The 20,389-nt window shown below is 36.3% G+C and overlaps 3 protein-coding genes across 5 annotated transcripts; 2 read left to right on the forward strand and 1 right to left on the reverse strand.

Moving 5' to 3' along the window:
* The first annotated feature begins 659 nt into the window (after positions 1-659).
* Positions 660-2,602, forward strand: mustn1a (musculoskeletal, embryonic nuclear protein 1a). Of its 3 annotated transcripts, none has more exons than XM_077198243.1 (3): positions 660-754; positions 960-1,080; positions 2,105-2,339. In XM_077198243.1, exons 1-3 carry the CDS (start codon positions 701-703, stop codon positions 2,191-2,193), a joined length of 264 nt encoding a protein of 87 aa, XP_077054358.1. In that variant the 5' UTR covers positions 660-700; the 3' UTR covers positions 2,194-2,339. The 3 variants fall into 3 exon arrangements, with proteins under 3 accessions (XP_077054358.1, XP_077054359.1, XP_077054360.1); XM_077198244.1 differs by having other exon boundaries at positions 726-883; positions 957-1,080; positions 2,105-2,602; XM_077198245.1 differs by lacking the exon at positions 660-754 and adding an exon at positions 757-883.
* Positions 2,603-9,907, reverse strand: ruvbl1 (RuvB-like AAA ATPase 1). The gene is made up of 11 exons (XM_077198240.1): positions 9,242-9,907; positions 8,812-8,898; positions 8,603-8,735; positions 5,988-6,139; positions 5,799-5,888; positions 5,028-5,177; positions 4,880-4,943; positions 4,583-4,781; positions 3,468-3,570; positions 3,273-3,364; positions 2,603-3,075 (listed from the first exon to the last, which is right to left on the reverse strand). The coding sequence occupies exons 1-11, from the start codon at positions 9,380-9,382 to the stop codon at positions 2,916-2,918; spliced, it is 1,371 nt and encodes a 456-aa protein (XP_077054355.1). The 5' UTR covers positions 9,383-9,907; the 3' UTR covers positions 2,603-2,915.
* Positions 9,850-20,389, forward strand: eefsec (eukaryotic elongation factor, selenocysteine-tRNA-specific). Its single transcript, XM_077198237.1, has 7 exons — positions 9,850-10,423; positions 16,045-16,252; positions 16,460-16,556; positions 16,936-17,100; positions 17,625-18,254; positions 18,869-19,025; positions 19,969-20,389. The coding sequence occupies exons 1-7, from the start codon at positions 10,126-10,128 to the stop codon at positions 20,145-20,147; spliced, it is 1,734 nt and encodes a 577-aa protein (XP_077054352.1). The 5' UTR covers positions 9,850-10,125; the 3' UTR covers positions 20,148-20,389.

The raw sequence follows: 20,389 nt of genomic DNA on the forward strand, positions 1-20,389 counted from the left end.
ATTTTAACAAAATGAAAACTCATCGTAATGTTACTCATTAAAAAATCAGATGTGACAGTAAATATTTTTACATTATTAGAAAAGATTTCTATTGAAATAATGTTCTTTTGAACTTTTGAATCCTGGGGGGGAAAAGGTATTACAGTTTCTACAAAAACATTAATCAGCACAAATGTTTTCGACATTGATAATAGTAAGAAATGTTTTTTGAAAACTAAATCAGCATAGGCTATTAGAATGATTTCTGAAGGATCATTTGACACTGAAGACTGGAGGAATGATGCTGTTTGAATGGTTTACAAACCAGTGAAAACTAAGAAAGTTCAAACATTAGGACAGCTGTAGGTATATAGACTAAACAATGGCAGGACATTAAAAGTAAATCCTAATTACCTCTCCTTGAAAAGTATGTCATTCTAATGGAATACGCAAGAGAGCCAAATTAGCATTCCCAAACAAGCACTTAGCAACCCTCAAAACACCAAACACAACAGTGTACAAATAAACACTTGAAAAGTGGAAGGCAAAATGCACTCCAACATGAGCAATAAAGCAGATACAAGACACAAACCATAAACTGTTTTCATTTCTGAGCTGGTGGAACTAATCGAAGTACTGAAGATGTCATCTTTAAATAACCATGTGTTTGTTTATCCCAAGAACAGTGACTGATTACATGGGAGGAGGAACCGTGTGACTCATGCTTTGGCCAAAGGAATTATGGTCCATTTGGGATTGGACTCGGCAAGGGAAGGTTGTGTGTGGGTGTGTGTGTGTGTGTGAACGTGTGTGTATAAATGCATATCCAACAAGTATAAAACAGAGAAACTTAAGCAAGACTTTAATACATCACAACTGATTTTGAGAGTTGACCATGTCTCAAGTAAGAGAAAGAAGAGACAATGAGAAGAAATGAATATCTTTTTGCTTATGATTCATTTTCTGTTTCTCTTCAGCAGGGTGAGGAAGAGGAAGTTAAGAGGCCTGAGGTGAAATCGGAGGATTTGATTGGAGCCAGGGATAAACTAGCATTTGGAACAGAGGTGAAGAGCAAGACCTTTGAGGTGATGAAGGAATGCGGTGAGTCGAGTAGCAACTGTTAGATCAGCAGAAACTGTAACAATTCAGTTGGAACGTAGTGTGATGAAATGTGACCGAATCCTAGTGTCCCTATTTGTTTTATTTTTGGCCAAGAGGATAAAAAAGAGCTGTGTATGAGAGTGTGTGTGCGTGCATTTTATAGTTTTTCCACTCCATATATAGTTGGAAGTCAGAACACAAACACAAAGAGAGGACACTCCGCTAGTCACTCTTGTTGTGCAGTGTTTATTGTGTCTTATGTGTTTAAATTGACTAATTTGTTTTTCTGACTTTTATTCCTGAAGATAGTCCTTGCATTTTTATTTGCTTTTTATAATCTCGACTTTAAGATTCCAGATGTAACATTTTACAATGTATTAATTTATCTCTATTGTAGAAACAGACTATCAATATGTTACCTTGAATATGAAAATGTTGCCAGTGTGACATTATTGAAGACTTAAAAGATTGGGTAAGACTTCACAAAAAGGTCCAATTAGTTAATGCATTAACTAACGATAAGCACTTTTATAACACTTTTTATTAAGCATTGTTAACATTAGTTAATTACAACACAACTGTAAGTTTGTGTTAGCTCAGGTCAAATTAAATATTAACAACCTTGGATTTTAATAATGTATAAGTAAATGTTGAACTGAACATGAACTAAAATTAATAAATGCTTTAAAAGTATTGTTTATTGTTATTAGTTCATATTAACTAATGTTCCAACGTTGAATGTTCACAAATTAACATATTTGTAAAGTGTTACCAAAGATTGTGTATAAACACAATGTACTAAAAACTTTGATTCTTTACATGTGAAGTTCGTATTTTACACTATATATTTAATATTTTATTCACTTCTTAGTTAAATTTGGTTTGTGTTCAGAGTTCAAACATGTATATTTTACATAAATGGAACACTGTGTAGTGAGGTAACTGAAATTCAGATGTGTATGATGTTGTATGTAGTTTGTATTATTGTGTATTCTGAGTATCTGTCTCTTTATATCTTTGTTAGAACAAGCTGGGAAGGTCGCGCCATCAGTCTTCAGCAAAGCTCGCTCAGGATCTGAGACTGCCTTTAACAAACCCAGCAGGAAAAAATAACACTGTGGGACCATACGCCCAATTTTATATCACTGAATCCTACAGCTAAAAACATGTTAAGGTGCATTTCTAAATGAATCTAAAGCATTAACATTGAAATAACAATAGATTCTATTTGAAGTTATTTAACTAACATGTCAGTTATGTCACAACAGTACAGCTAAACAATATTAGTAGGCTTGAGACCGCATGCAAGGTCTGATCTGAAGAACACCATAAAATGTATTTTTCTATTGTTTTTCTCCAACCAAAACCCCTTAACTTTTATCTAAATGGAGTCAGACATACTACCAATTTATTTTGGTAAAAAATATTGTTTGTTGGTTTAGTTTTATATTAAAAATAAGTTGAATGTTTGATTTTGTGTGGAAATTAAATGTCATAATAAAACAAATTCAATTCAAACCCATTTATATTTCACATTTTCACAAATATTTATTTTCAAAACAAAACAAGGACAATGGAGAACTTATCCTAACAAAAGTGGGGGATAAAATCCGGTTGAAAGCATGTTATTAGCGAAGAGACTGTTTTCTTTCCTGTTCTCATTTGATATTTGGGACTAACAGCAAATGACACAATTAGGTAAAAAATACAGTAGCCATGGTACATCAAGCCATGGCTTGGTACATCTGTCATACTGTTATAATATCATGACAAATGTGAAATAATCAACCAGTAAAGCAAACTATAGCAGGGCGTACAGAGAAAGCGAGAGAGAGTTATTTCATAAACTTGGTGTGCTGATCTTGTAGGATCTTTGCAGAGGACTTTGCATCATAGAAGAGTTCATTAATTTCTTCCACATGTTCTTTTTCTACTACTTCCCTCCCCTGAACTCGTGCCAACAGATTGGCAGGTGTCAGCAGCTGCACTGCATATCTGCGTATCATATACACAAAGACACACACGTTAGCCAACATTACATAATCAAATTGTGTAAATTATAAATTCATAATAATGAATAAGTGAGAATGCAGGTAGCAAGGCACAAGTAAATATGACAGTTCAATCAAATCTATATTTGTAGGATATAATGTTATGAGTGGTGTGTATGTTCTTGTAGTAACAAGTATTACCTGAGTGTAGTCTTAGTACCGATCTCTCCAAGGTGAGATAAAGAATCCTCGCTGATGTTGAGACCCTCTGTCTGAGCTCGGATCTTTATGATCTATAGAAACATGCAAAATAAACAAAAACGAGTAATGTATACTTCATTTTTTATATGTCTTTGTTTTTAAAGAGCTTATTTTGACCAAAATGTGTATGCACACCTGTTTCATTTCTTGAGGAGTGTACAGCATAGTTCTGATAATCATGACTCGATCCAGCAGATCCAGTGGAATTCCGTGCGGAGAGCTGATGTCCTCTGTCCCCCTAAAACAGAATTATGCATATCTGTAAACTTATCAATCAACTCCATAACCAATCAAATGCATCGTTCTAACAGTTGGTCACAGCAAACTGCAAATCAAATTAATTCCAAAATTGTTAAGGTTTATTCAAATATAATCAGATATGCTTAAGTTTGTTAACATTAATAAATAAACATTTAACAACAGTCATCTATGTTAATATCTACATATAGTAATATATTTTTAATGAGTTCTACAAGTTAACATTAATGTATTATGAATAAAGATGAAATGACAATGAACAATATATTTATAAATAAACTGCAGCACTTTACAAAAAGTAACAATGAAAAATACTTTTAAAGCATTTTAGTTTATATTAATTTCAACATTGACTAATATATTAAAATCTGTTCTGTATTTATTAACAGACCTGAGCTAACATGAACGCTGTTTTATTATTAACTAAATCATTAATAAATATGAATAAATACTGAAACAAATGTATTGTTTTTTGTTAGTTAATATTAGGTAATGTATTAACTTGTGTTAAGCAATGGAACATTATTGTAAAATGTTACAAAATAAATATTAACCTAAAATAAATAATTCATAAATGTATGTTCATTATTATTTCATGATACCTAATGCATTAATTAATGTTAAAGTTCCCGTCTTATCACCTCATTTTTCAAAGGCCCTGTTTACACCTGGTATTAAGATGTGTTTTGGTCGATCGGATCAAAAGTGGACGACGCTAAATACAGGTGTAAGCGGGATCTAAAACATTTTGAGTTCGTCCACTTCCAGAGGTAGCCGAAAACGCATTTTTGACCGGATAGCAAACGCTCATGTGGTCAAATGTGTTAATTACCAAATGAATAAGGTAATATTCAAACAAGCATAATGGGGCATTTTAAGTAATTGAACTTTATTGTAAAAGTGTTACCTAAATAAATATCCTACAATTTTACAAAACTGTGACAAAGCTATTTTACTTTAAATATAACCTACGTTTCCCGCCAAAAACCCACCTGATAAGGCAGTTTCCTCGATTGGATGCAAACACTACGATGGGAGCGATGGAGCTCTCCAGGGCTCGGTGCAGGTAGGTAAAACACTCAATGTCCAGCATGTGAACTTCATCAATAAACAGAACACCAGGAACCAGCTCAGCCACACCCTGTTCAATGTATTTATTCACAACCTTATTGATCTCTGCTCGCAGCTTATCTGTATACAGAACACACAAACACAAAGAAATGGTTAAACATGGCCTCATTAAAAATCCTACTAGGATTATCAGTATATAAAAATATTAACCATGTTACCAGTGATTTCTGTCTTTTTGGGTTTCATCAGTTGACCCATCATAGAAAGTAAGTCCTGGCCTCCCTAGAAAACACAATACACTGATATTATTAGAATCATGGCGATCCACTTAAAAAGCTGGATAACATGATGTTTGTGTGGACGTACCTGAGGTCTTGCATTAGCAACATCCAGGTCATGAAGTGTAACATCCTGAATGATCTCTTTCTTCTTGTGTACATCGCCTTTCGGTAGCGGTACATACTCTTCCGCCTCCAAATCAAACTCTGTTGCAAACGTGTCACATCGCCCTTGTCTCTGCAAACCAAAAACAGGAATAAACTCAAGAGCCTTGAGAGATGCGTGTCAATTATTTACAAGGGAAGTGTATTAAAATTTATTTAATGTGTAATTTCATTAAATATAAATAAATATATATATATATAAAAATTGTGAAATATTATTATAAAGTAATATATATTTTCTATTTTAATATATCTTAAAATGTAATATATGATGACAAAGCTGAACTTTCAGCATCATTACTCCAGTCTTCAGTGTCACATGATCCTTCAGAAATCATTCTATTATGCTGATTTGGTGCTCAAGAAACTTTTTATATTATTATTTGCAAACGGTTGTGCTGCTTAATGTTTTTGTGGAAACTGTGATCATTTTTTCAGGAATCTTTGGTGAATAGAAAGTTCAAAAGAACAGATTTTACATTATAAAAATCTAAACTTTTGATAGTCACTTTTGATCTCTTTAATGCATCCTTGCTGAATAAAAGTATTACTTTCTTTCACAAATATGTAAGACATTCTTGTCTTTTATACTGCTGCCAGAATACCTGCCCACCTGCACTGACAAAAGATTACTTCAACATGCCATGTGCAGATATAGGCAGGAGAGAGAATGGCTATGCAAATCCGTCCATACCTTGACTGCCCCACTGTTAGCCTCGATGTAGATAACATCACCGACCTCCACTCTCTCCTTCTGCAGACTTTCATAGATACTGGGATCCAGCTGCATAAGCATATCAAACGCAATGAGATATAACTTTAAACAGATGTAAAACAGATGCTGCATTTTTTACATGAAAGCAGCACTCTTTCACTTCCTTACCTTCAACTGTTTGGTGCCCTTTGCCGTCTTTAAACCAATAATGACATGACTGATAGTTTTGCCATAGCCCCCCATTGGGTTCTCCGTCTCACAGGGAGTCAGTTCAGTGACCTCTCCTTCATACACCTCTTTAGTCTCCTTGATACGCAGACCTGAATGCACAAACAAAATAAGAAATTTAAATACAAAAAAGAGCAGAACATGTAAACAATGCTAACTAATTACTAGTGGATCTATCAATACATTCTTAACAGCCAACAGAATTTGTTATATTAAATACTTGAGTCTATTCACCTGCCCATGCCAGTATATTTCTGTCAACGTTGTAATAATGTGTGTGTGCATGCATGCCTATCTTACTAGATCACAGTCCACATTGTTTCAGACGCATACTGTCGGTCTAATATCAGACTATAGCAACCCTGTTTCCATTCCATCCATCTATTTTTATGTGAATTTTGGGATATCGCATTAAAAAAAACTCTGGATGGAAACAAAGATACCAAAGATGTGCATGAATTAAAACAAATGTGCATAAAAAAACGTATTCACTCAACTCAATTTTTTATTCGCTAAGAAGACACGTCCATAAACTACGATGGAAACACATTTATTGAATAAATGCTTCAATGAGCAACAAAAAAAAATCATGAAACTTTGCCTCAACTGAGGATGCAATCAGATAACTGGACCACCAGCGGATCAGTTTCATTGCACAGCATCTCAAATATTGTTTTAGTTATTATGAAATGCCTGTGCCAAAAATGGCCTCCCAGAATTGTATCACATGATTGCATTTACAAACATCACCAGTAGCAGTATTAACATGAAGTGACATGGCATCTGACTCACAGAAGCCAATGGCACGTCACTATGCCTATTGGCACATCCGGTCTTCATTGACATGTGCCAGTGGATAGTGGCATGTGTCACTGACATTATCGCGACACACTGACACTGACATGACACCTGACTGACACCGAGTCGCGGAACATGTCACTGTATGTTGTGACATCTCCAGTAGTGACTGACAGAGTAATCGAGCACCTATAATTCTGACACGAAATCCTAAATAAATAGCCTAATTTTGTGATATTTTTAAATATCAATTAAACGCATTTAAGTATGTAATATTTTTTCAAACGTGCTGCTGCACGGACGCACGCCAGTAGGTGTCAGTATAATTGAGTGTAACACTGGCCAGCGCAAGATTCTCATCTGTGGCTTTAATATTTAAAGTCCTTCCAATAAGTATATAAAAAAAAATCAATTATTAAAAATCATTTGTTAGGCTATGTATCAGAAAAGGATTTTCAGAGCTACTAGCAATCTTCTTTATTTATACAAGTGCAAAAAAGTGCTCCGTGCATTTTAAAAATTCAACAAACGTTTCGGTCACGCAGGAACTTTCTCAGTACCTTTAATATTTCAAAAATAAGTTTATGGAGTGCCAGTGGATATTGGCATGTGTCACTAAAACTTGTGATGTGCCAATGGATTGCGTCATGTGCCACTTGCATAACAATTTGCTTTATACTGTCAAACATATGATTTATAACATCCCTGATGTGTACAACATTATTATACATAACTCAATAAAAAAAATATTAAAGCCACAGATGAGAATCTTGCGCTGGCCAGTGTTACACTCTCTTATACTGACACCTACTGGCGTGCATCATCACGCAAAAATAAAAGGTTTACAGTAACGGACGTGCGTGACTGTTAATACGTTATTAGTAGTGACCCATGATAGATTTATTTCGTGTCTTTCCTAGAATGGGCAGTTTGAGACTTTGCGAGATAAACAACATAAAGTAGCACTGGTATTACAAAACATTCAGTGGCACATACCAATCAAATAAAGACGTGACACAAATAACAAGTTTGAAAAAATATTACTGACTTTAATGCGTTTAATTGATATTTAAAATATCACAAAATTAGGCTATTTATTTAGGATTTTGTGTCATAATTAAGTCAGTAATTGACATTATTATTGACAGTAATATGTCAGTCACTACTGGAGGTGTCACAACATACAGTGACATGTTCCGCGACTCGGTGTCAGTCAGGTGTCATGTCATTGTGTCGCGATAATGTCAGTGACTAATGCCACTATCCACTGGCACATGCCAATGAAGACCGGATGTGCCAATACGCATAGTGACATGTACTATCGGCTATTGTGCGTCAAGTCATTTATGATGTAGGATAAAAAAGCCACGGTGGCTTTGCAGCAACTTCCATTTTTATTAGATATTTTGCACCAATTTCTCAGGAATTGAAATGTTTGTTCTCTTGAACACATAGGATGGAAACAGTGCTTTATTCACAAATATTTTATGCGATATTCCAATTATGCACATAAGTTAATTTTGCAACATAGTATGGAAACAGCAAGTGTGTGTGAAGAGTTACTAACAAGTTAAAATATATTTTAATGCACTTCACTGTTTTTTTTAAACACATTTTACCTTTACTACTAAAAGTATCTCCTAAAAGAAATTAATTAGTGTATTCTATGATGTTTTTACAGGTAATGGTACACAGGTATGTTTTCTACTCTTGAAGTAGACAAAGATAGGTTCTTTGCAAGATCCTATAGATCTCACCTATGGCTCTTCTGAAGTTCTCCATCAGCACTTCAGTCTTCTTGATTTCGGATGAATACACTTCACTGCCCACCATAGGACAGAATGGCACTTTATTTCCCAGTTCCTGTGCCATGGCCAATGCTAGGGCAGTCTGTGGGGTACATTAATAAAATGAATAATCCATAAACACTTTCACATTCAACAGCTGTGAAGCTCTCAGTCCTTACCTTGCCTGTTCCAGGTGGTCCTGCTAGCAAAATGGCTCTGCCAGCCATCTTTTTGGAACGAATCAGCTCTACAATAATGCCACAAGCCTAATAAAAATGTAAGAATTAGCCTTTTTGTTTTAAGAAACAGGATGTCGTTTATACATTTTCAATGTCAAGTGACTAAATGGCAGGACATTGTTACAAATTTTAATAATCTCCAGAATCTGTTATGATCACAACAATATAATCTTAGTGAATGTGAAATATGCATATGCATTTTATATGGCTCCTCCGGACACATAACGTTACCATGTATCAGATATTTTGTTTTCGTTCTTTACAAATAATCAGTTAAATACAAATTATCAAATTCATTAATCAGCGTAATCAAATGTACTGATTCCCCCATTCGCAAATTGGAAAATGCTGAAATTGATCTGTAGGTTACCTCTCTAGCTGTTTCTTGCCCCACTAGTCCGGACGCGGACTGTTTAGCGTTACCGGCCTCATCCAGCCCGAGACCCTTCACATGGCTGTGAGATGCGATGCGCTGCGTCTTCGTTGTGCTTTTCACCTCTTCGATCTTCATGTTTCTTACTAGTCAATTAAACGCTCTAAAATGTGAGTAAAACAACTTCAAGCCTATCTCATGAAAGGCCGTTGAAATCAAACACAAGATACCCGCGTTTCCATGTGGGTAACCAAGGCGATTTGAGGAAGTACCGCCCCTGAAACGGTTTTTAGTCGTTCTTTGTTTCGATTGGTGAATTTGTGGAATCTCTGCTTGATCATTGGATGACGCTAATGTCTGTATGATCACTGCGAACACGCCCCTATTTTCAGTTTGTGCTGCATTTGAAATGTTGTACTGGAACAAAGATAACCGCTGTAGGTTCCACAAATCTATTTTTCTGTATGAAGTGTAAATAAACTCCTAATTATATGTTAAACATGTTTTAAATAATTCAAACCATTTTACTAGTTTATAAATAATTTGATCCACGAGGTATGTTTCTTTTCTAAATAATAATACTGTGAAGTGGAACCGAGTGTTCCATATGAGCTGAACTGTTTTGTCAGAGATTGTTTTTTGGTAGCGCAGGAAGAACAAATGTCAAATTTCAGAAAGTTTGCTGAATGCAGTAATGTACTTAGCATGTAATTTAATCTCTCATATCAGAACTAATACGTGAATATTATTAAATTCCACCAAATTAGATAAATTTGGTTTACTGACAGTTTAACATTGAGCTAGTTAGGTTGAACCAACAGCATTGCAGTCAGCAGTTCAAAGTCTGCGCATTCAGTCTCTGTTACCCAACAATTCCAGTAATGGCCGATTCCAGTCTTCCTAAAACGCTCAACTTTAACGTCGGTGTCCTCGGCCATGTGGACAGCGGAAAAACCTCTCTCGCCCGGGCGCTGAGCAGCACCGCATCCACAGCTGCCTTCGACAAGAACCCCCAGTCCAAAGAGCGCGGCATCACGCTGGATCTCGGCTTTAGTGCTTTTACGGTGCCCTTACCGGAGCACCTGAGAGAGTCCTGCGGGGACAGACTATACGACAGTCTGCAGTTCACACTGGTGGACTGCCCAGGACATGCCTCCCTCATACGCACTATCATCGGGGGTAAGTGGATAAAATGGCTTGGTTTATATTAGTTGGACGAGGGTTAACGTTACACTAATTAAACCCACAATACCAAACTGCATGTTTACAAGTATGCGTGGATCAATATGTAAGTCATGGATTATGCTAAACAAAGCAATGCACCACACATCTTTTAATTTCTAGTATGAATATAATTAGTAGAAGAAAAGCAACCTGTCAGGGCATTTTAAACTTGGTCAGCACTACCACTTTTGACCAGTAGGCGGTGTATGTGTATTATTTTGAAGAGATCATATTAACCCTGAGACTGACATATAACAATAAATCAGTAAAATCAATTTTAAATAGAACAATTTATTGACCATTTAGAAAAAAAAATATATAAAAGAAAACTAAATATGTTGTGTGTCATATTTGATACATCTTTAATGGTATAGTGAGAATATGTAGTTCATACTTGAGGAGGATGAGGCCCAAACTGAGCAAAAATTTGTAAATTGGTGCAGATTGCAGATGTTGTCATTTATATGTAAAGTAAGAATACATTTGGGTAACTTGTAATGTAAATCAATGCAATTTACACCAGACTACATATAAATAAATATAACAGTACTTGCATATAAATGTCATTTAACACTATCTCTCCCAATCATATGTGTAAGTAAGATGATATCTTAGTTTTGATGCTTAGTTTTATGATCAAAGCTCTGTAGTTTTAATTGTGGGGTACCAACACATAGGCTAAGTCTACCCATTAAGCCCATGTACCCTTTAAGCCCACTTTCAACTCTGAAGTCAAATAAATAAAAAAAAGAGAGAAAATAATATTTTATGCTGCTCATTATTTTAACCAATCCAGTGATTTGTTACTTCCCTGGCATTTTTTATTGCATACCAATCACATTTGGGAATGTTGAGTTAGCCCCACCCATGTGCATGCTGTCTCAGGGGACCACACACAAACTCACCCCAAAACTTTAGTGTTTCGGGACCCTTCAGAAATCAACAAATTTCTGCAAATTACAGCCATTTCTTTGGTAACTACATTGATATTATGTCAAATAAGAGATAAATGTATTGTTTTTTGTGTATAAACAAATAGTACTTTATCATTTTATATCCTTTTCCTTTAAATGGAAAGATGAGTTTAATTAGCTTGTGTTCAAAGCTAATCTATAGGTCAAACCATTAGCCTTACAGAAAGGCTAGACTGACAAAGAATTAAGCATGTGAACTGCAAACAATAAATGTTTTGTGATTCATTTTACATAAATTTACAAAATTATGAACGCAACACTTTTGTTTTTGCCCCCATTTTTCATGAGCTGAACTCAAAGATCTAAGACTTTTTCTATGTACACAAAAGGCCTATTTCTCTCAAATATTGTTTACAAATCTGTCTAAATCTGTGATAGTGAGCACTTCTCCTTTGCCAAGATAATCCATCCACCTCACAGGTGTGGCATATCAAGATGCTGATTAGACGGCATGATTGCTGCACAGGTGTGCCTTAGGCTGGCCAGAATAAAAGACCACTCTAAAATGTATAGGGGGGGGGGTCCGAAAACCAGTCAGTATCTGGTGTGACCACCATCCACCATTTGCCTCACGCAGTGCAACACATCTCCTTCGCAAAGAGTTGATCAGGTTGTTGATTGTGGCCTGTGGAATGTTGGTCCACTCCTCTTCAATGGCTGTGCGAAGTTGCTGGATATTGGCAGGACCTGGAACACACTGTTGTATACGCCAATCCAGAGCATCCCAAACATGCTCAATGGGTGACATGTCCGGTGAGTATGCTGGCTATGCAAGAACTGAGATGTTTTCAGCTTCCTGGAATTGTGTACAGATCCTTGCAACATGGGGCTGTGCATTATCATGCTGCAACATGAGTTGATGGTCGTGGATGAATGGCACAACAATGGGCTTCAGGATCTCGTCACGCTATCTCTGTGCATTCAAAATGCCATCAATAAAATGCATCTGTGTTCGTTGTCCATAACATATGCCTGCCCATACCATAACCCCACCGCCACCATGGGCCACTCGACATCAGCAAACCGCTCACCCACATGACACCATACACACTGTCTGCCATCTGCCCTGTACAGTGAAAACTGGGATTCATCCGTGAAGAGAACACCTCTTCAAAGTGCTAGACGCCATCGAATGTGAGCATTTACCCACTCAATTCGGTTACGGCGACGAACTGCAGTCAGGTCAAGACCCCGATGAGGACGACGAGCATGCAGATGAGCTTCCCCGATACAATTTCTGACAGTTTGTGCAGAAATTCTTTGGTTATTATTCTTTGGTTATATTAGACACACCCGTCTAATCAGCATCTTGATATGCCACACCTGTGAGGTGGATGGATTATCTCGGCAAAGGAGAAGTGCTCACTAACACAGATTTAGACAGATTTGTGAACAATATTTTAAGGAAAGAGGCCTTTTGTGTATGTGTACATTAAAAAAGTTTTAGATCTTTGAGTTCAGTTCATGAAAAACGGAGGCAAAAACAAAAGTGTTGCGTTTAGAATTTTGTTCAGTGTACATCATAAACTGTTCTGTAGAGAAGATTATTTTCATAAATTAACTTTTTTTTAAAAGATGGGCTTAAATGGTACAGTGCCACAAAACGAATGCAAAATATAGCCAACACAAGCTGACCTTGAATGAAAAAAAACGTAACATTTCTCAATGTGGGCACAATGAAAATTACTATGATACTTAGTCCACAGTATATTTAAGCTCCATGCATGTATTTGTAAACCTAATTTACATTTTTAAAGGAAAACATTAAAACAGGAAAACGTCTTCTTTTCACCATTATTCACTGTGGAACCATTTAAGCCCACCTTATGTGTTTCAATGAGGAATCCCTCTAATTGCAAAGTTTGATACATTTTCTGAAAGTGTTTAATGATAACATTTCTTTGTGTCCTTTTACCTTACTAACCTTTTAAGGTAAGGTACCTTACTTACTACCTTATTTTACAACTATATTGAGATAGAGCCCGTTTTGTCCTAAAGTCATTTATGTATAACCGGCATAATTCGGGAGCCAATTCGAGTTAAGGCTTGAGATTCCCGGGAATGGAGAGGTCCCAGAGGGACCCCACATTCCCCACAGCCCCTGAGCCCCTGGGACCGTCCGGCTCCGAGTTACCGCCACTTCCTGTCCAGCTTTGACCGGGCAAAACTCGGGTCCTAAGCCGAATTGGGGCTCCGGACTCCAGGCATGGAGGGGTCACCCTGTGGGCCCCCTATTCATTCGAAACCCCAGAGTCCGGAGCCCCAACTCGGCTTTTTTCCCGAGATGCACTCGGTTAAACTTCCACCTTTGTCCAGGCGTAACTCGGGAGCCAAGCCAACTTAAGGCTGCAGACTCCCGGTGTGGGGGCCCCACTAGGAAGCCCCCCTAAGCTCAGAGTATGGAGCCCCAACTCGGCTTGGCTCCCGAGATACACCCGGTCAAACTTCCAGCTTGACTCCAGCTACGACTCCAGTCAAGCCGACTTAAGGCTCCAGACCACCGGCCCATCCCACCCAGGGCTCTAATCAAACATTAGCAAAAGGAATTTTTTTAATACTTCCCTGTCACTGAATAAATATACTGATGTTGAGAGATGAGAAGAGATGAGAGATAAATCTTGCATTTTAACAAATGATTTTTCTTATAAACTATGTCAATATCTATGAAAAAAAAACCTAGTCTTAGATTTTGGTGGGCTTAATAGGTACACTTAACCTAATGCAATTATGTACAATGATAATTGAGAGATAAATAAATGTTCCTCAAAAACCTGTTGTATTAAATTTGATACTTAATTTAAAAAAATTTAAAGAAAAAAAATCATGTTAAAATGTATGTAAAATCATGTTAAAATGTATGTAAGATTAATAAAGTACAACTAAGTTTCTTTAGTCCAGTAAATGTCAGTTTTGAAATATTAATAACAATCTAAAAGTTATTCTTATTTTTACTTTTTAAAAATCTCCCAGCAAAAATACATGTACCACGACCTGAAGGCCTTTTACTTGATTAAAAAATGATGAACTATCAATTAGAGCGCAGAAGGCATCTAGTAGAATAGTACAACCGTTTTTCCAACAAAGTTATGATCATGTTGGTAATTTAGAGGCCCTAGAAATTAATGTATCAAAAATGATACCATACACTTTATAGGGTTAAAACAAGCTCTCAAATCATAAGACAAATATGCTTTTAATGACAGACTTGTAATGTTACGACAAGACATCAAGAGATATCTACATAGATTAAATAAGCATTAGAAACATCTCATAAGTAATATAAAAGAGGGATTTATGAAATAATATATAATGTGGAGAAACAATGTCTAGAGGGACCAAACAAACTCAAGAGATCTCAAGTGTAGTGGGAATAGGTTGACCACCCGTCCCGCTTTTGCGTTCTACCGCACAGCATTTTCACCCCTTGTCCCGCACGTCGCATAGTGAGAAAATGTCCCTCATTTTCAAAAGTCTGTTGGTTTTTAATGATCATATTCAGAAAACGTGCATGCGTTCCTTTGCCTTTTTAAGAAAGTATTTTATTTTATTATTTTTGCGGCGTAGTTTTTCACCTATATTTAACAGCGCTTCGTCAGAAGTACAAATACAACAGCCGTTTTTAAAATCCTATCCAATGGTTGAAAGGACAGGAGTAAACACGTCACTAGTAGGTTGTGACGCTGTCAATCAAAATGTGGAGCGGTGATTCGTTCCATGTGTTTCTGTCAGAAAACAAATGGATAATTCGGTAAATTAAAATTTAACAGAAATTATCAACGTGTTGCCTGCTGTGGTTGTTTTAATTCACACCCTTTCTAAAAAAATATGAAAGTATTTTATTTAATATATATATATATATATAAGACTGTCAATGATCTAACTTCATGTTGTTTTATATTTTATTTGTTCATTATTTATTTTGTTGGATTTTTAGTTGGACTTGGTCAGAACTGTTTCAAAAATAGTGATCTGCATGATGCCTGCTGCCCTTGGGCTCAGTGAAGTTGAATTTAAATGTCATGTAAAATAAAGACATGTTATGTTACATTGTGATGTAATGGTGTTTTTTGGAAGGGACTGAAGAACAAAGAATTTTTATCAGCTGAAAGGCAGAATACAAATGTTTTTATTGAAAAACATTATAGTTTCAGGTTATGTTTTAGTGTTGTTAACATGTCCCACATTGTCCCACACAAACTTATAATTGTCCCACATTTGGTTTGTTTGATGGTGGTCAAGTGGGAAAGTCTAGTGTAATTGCTGTGCACGTGTGTGTGTGTGTGTGTGTGTGTGTGTGTGTGTGTGTGTGTGTGTGTGTGTGTGTGTGTGTGCGCACATTTATGTCACATGTGGTTGATTAAGGCGGAAGGGGGCTGTTCAGGGCTCCAGCTTGACTTCCTCTCTCCCCCAGAGGGGATCTCTCAGGAAAGAATGAGTGCCAGAGAGAAGGAGAGAAAAAGAGGGAAAGGAAAGGCAATAGCCTGGTCTCCTACCTCTCTTATTTTTGGTCTCTTTTTCTTTCTGGCAATGATGACTTTACTCTGTTATGTTTGTCATTGTTGAACTTATATGTTTTACTCTCATCTGTGTACTTGCATTCAGGTGCTCAGATCATTGATCTGATGATATTGGTGGTTGACGTTGTGAAAGGTATGCAGACACAAACAGCAGAGTGCCTTTTGATTGGTCAGCTCACCTGCTCCCGCATGATCGTCATACTCAACAAAACAGACATGTTGCCTAGTGACAAGAGACAGGCAGCTATTGACAAAATGACCAAGAGGATGCACAAAACTCTTGAGAACACAAGGTAGACACTGCCAACTTAAGCACGTTTCACAATATACTCTTATTATATATTTTGACAGCTCTATTCTTCTAAATGCAACTATAAGACATGATGATATTAAGATATTATAAACATTACCATCATGATGTAAATCTGCTTTAAAAACCATGTGTATTGTGAAAAGTGCTATACAAATAAAACTGACTTGACTTATGTTTTGCTTGTCAGATTTAAAGAGTGTCCTATAATTGCTGTGGCAGCAAAGCCAGGTGGTCCTGAGGCCGCGGATACAGACGAGCCACAGGGGATAACTGAACTCATAGATGTGAGTTAGTGGGTGTGTTTGTCACAGCACAGTTTAAAAATCCAAAAGTCAGAGACCACTTTTACATTTTGTAAATTGCTTTATAAATAAAAGTTGTAAAAGTTAAAAATCCTTCACGATATATATATATATAGAAAACTAAATCAAATGTATGCACATTTGTGACACTGACCATGATGACAGATAACAGATTTCCTTTTTTCCATTGATACATGCTAGATTTTTTTGGAACATTGTCAAATCATGCTGGATTACATAGATTTTTAGCACAAACCAGTTTATACTAGCTTGAGTGGATGTTATCATCATAGCCAAAGTGTGATTTTAGGTATTTTTGTTATTACTGTATTTTTGAGGTTGTCTCTGATTATTGGTTTAGTTATTGAAGGCCCAGGCCTTCCTTCCTCGTAGAGATCCATCAGGTTCTCTCCTCATGGCTGTAGATCACTGCTTCTCCATCCGTGGCCAGGGAACAGTAATTACTGGCACCATTTTACAAGGGTCACTCAGTGTCAATGAGACTGTGGAGATTCCAGCGTTAAAGGTACTTATCTACACACTACAATACATACACTACAGTTCAAAAGTTTTGGGATGAGTGAGAGGTTTTTTTTAAAGAAAGAAAGAAATTAAAAATATTTCTATTTCAAATAATTGCTGTTTCATATTAGAATGATTTCTGAATGATCATGTGACACGGAAGACTGAAGACTGAAAATTCTGCTTCGCCATTACAGGAATAAATTACATTTTAAAATATATTACAACAGAAAAAATATTTCACAATATTACTGTTTTTACTGTATTTTTGATTAAATAAGTCAGGCTTGGACTTCTTTCAAAAACGTTAAAAAATCTGACCTACCACAAACCTTTGAACACTTGTATATACTGTATACACATACAGGGCAAACTGCACAAATTGCATTAAATAAGATTCTTATATTTTTTTAAATTCTCTGACTTACCAAATGATCAATTTCACAATCATAGGTGAACAAATATTTTGCAACATTGTGTATTGACATGATCAGCTCCTTATTTCTTTCTCTTTTTTTTATTCCTTAGGTAACTCGCAAGGTCAAATCTGTGCAGATGTTCCGTAAGCCAGTTCCTAATGCTATGCAAGGGGATCGGGTTGGCGTGTGTGTGACACAGTTTGACCCCAAACTGTTAGAACGGGGTGTAATATGCACACCAGGTTCATTGCAAACTCTTTATGCTGCTATTATATCCGTCCAAAAGATTGAATACTATCGCGGAGCACTTAGCAGCCGTTCAAAGTTTCACATCACCGTTGGACATGAAACCGTTATGGCACGTATCTCATTCTTCAATCGAGTGCTTCCTGGCAAAGAAAATGGAGACTGTAGGCCCACCTCTCAAGAGCAAAGTGCAAGCTCTTTCTCATTTGATTGGGAGTTTCACCACCTGGATGAGTATTTGACTGGTCAGGCAGAAGGAGGGAGAGAGGAACCACAGCAATGGGCTCTACTTGAGTTTGAACGACCAGTCACATGTCCACCACTTTGCTTAGTGATTGGGTCACGACTGGACTCAGATATCCATGGTAACACATGCAGGCTTGCCTTTCACGGAAAGCTTTTGGAAGGGTTTGAGGACAAAAACTACACAGAGACAGCACTGCCTCGACTCAAAATCAGCAAAGATAAGGAGAAAGAAGGAGCAGTGGAACGGGTAACTACAAATATTTATATATTGATAATGTGATAAAAGCTAAAACAGCTAAAAGCTGTTATTTTAAATTTTCTATTCATCAAAGAATCCTGAAAATCCTGGTTTCCACAAAAATATTAAGCAGCACAACTGTTCAGCATTGATAATAATAATAATAATAAATATTACTTGAGCGTCAAATCAGCATGTTAGAATGATTTCACTGATTTCATCATGTGACAGTGAAGACTGGAGTAATGATGCTGAAAATTCAGCTTTGCCATCTCAGGAATAAATTACATCTTAAAATATCTTCAAAATAGAAAAGTTATTTTAAATTGTAACAATATTTCACAATATTACAGTTTTTACTGTATTTTTCATCAATTAAATGCAGCCTTGGTGAGCATAAGAGACTAAATCTTTACCGACCACAGACATTTGAATGGTAATGTACAGAATATAATGTACATGATTTAACTGTATAATTGATTTCACTATATCTTGGGTCAGATATTGTTTGATGTTGTTCCTACACAATTCTTACAAATTTTATTAATTTATTTTACTTTTTACAGTCTTTTGAGCACCTTGTGTACTCTGGCTCTAGCTAATCAGTTTTTGTCTTTGGTCAGGTGACTGATGACTACACTGTGATTGGTCGAAACCTGTTTAAGAAGGAGACGAACCTTCAGCTGTTTGTGGGTTTAAAAGTTACGCTGTCGACGGGAGAAACGGGGTCCATTGAAGGTGGCTTCGGCCAGAGTGGCAAGATCAAAATCCGAATACCAGGTAAGCAAAGACAAATACACTCTCATTTACTCTCCCTAATTTTTTCCTCCATCCTCCATGTTTCTTGTCAGGGGACTTATTCTTTTTACTCTCATGCACTCATTCATTCATTCATTCAAGACAGCATATACACAAAAGCTGTTCTCATATAAAGTTACACACAGCAAAAATGCACGCTATATCTTAAATATATGTGCAAAAAATCTTGCATCCTTTTCCTGACCCTCAAGGCTCTCTTGCGTAGGTAGTTCAGCCACACAAATATACATGCGCACACACACACACACACACACACACACACACACACACACACACACACACACACACACACACACACACACACACACACACACACACACACACACACACCCCTACACCTCTCTTCAGGCCCAATGAATTTAGTAGAATGAATATATCCACAACCACACTGGAAAGGATATTTAGTTTTTTGCACTGTACTTTACCTCCAATTTTTGTCTAGTTTGAAAAAAAATTAGAGTTTACAAGTGTTTTCTGTTAGTTGAAATAAAATATAAATATTAGTTGAAAAACTTAAATTAAACGAAAATTAGAAATGTTGCCTTGGGATTAAACTGAAATACATTTAAGTCGAAGCACTAAAATTAATAACTGGAAATAAATAAAAATGAAAATGAATTAAAACTGAAATAAAAAATAAATTAAACCTAAATGGCAATATTTAAAAATAATATTAATATGACAAAAACACAATCTTTTTGATTTTTAAAAAAATAAAACTAAAATAACACTGATATAAATCAATCCAGTATTTTTTTGTTTTTGATTGATGCAGCAGTTAATTCCTGTTTAAAACTTTAATGGTCATATGATCAATGTATCCATCCAAAACATGAGGATCCTAGTATCTTTGTATCCCCCTTGTCCATGAATGCCTGTTTTTTCTTTCTTTCTCTTCTGTTAGAGGGGCTGAAAGAAGAAACCAAGCAACTGTGCTCTTCATCTAAGAAGAAGGGGAAGGGTGGGGTCAAAAATGAATCCTCCAAATCTGAGGAAACCAAGCTTGACGCTCAGCCAGTTACCATACACTTAAACTTCAAACGCTACATATATGATCCCCAAAAAAAGATGGTACAGTCCTGACCCTCAGTCCGATCATTCCCGTTAAGAGCTGAAAAGCGGACAGGAAAAACAGACTCTACTAAAGTCTGGGATATGGAGCGGGAAACTTCTTGTACATGTTTTTTGTGTGCAGAGTTTCTATTCTGTTACTTTGTATTTTTATTATTCCTTCAAATGTGAATAAATATTCCTTCAAAACACATCATTACCTTACTAATAAGTGCTGTTATATGACTGCTAATAAAACAACTCTGTTAGCTAAA

The sequence above is a fragment of the Siphateles boraxobius genome, unplaced genomic scaffold (assembly GCF_051911475.1).
Source record: "Siphateles boraxobius isolate OS27281-9 unplaced genomic scaffold, OSU_SipBor_1 41, whole genome shotgun sequence".
Taxonomy (NCBI): Eukaryota; Metazoa; Chordata; class Actinopteri; order Cypriniformes; family Leuciscidae; genus Siphateles; species Siphateles boraxobius.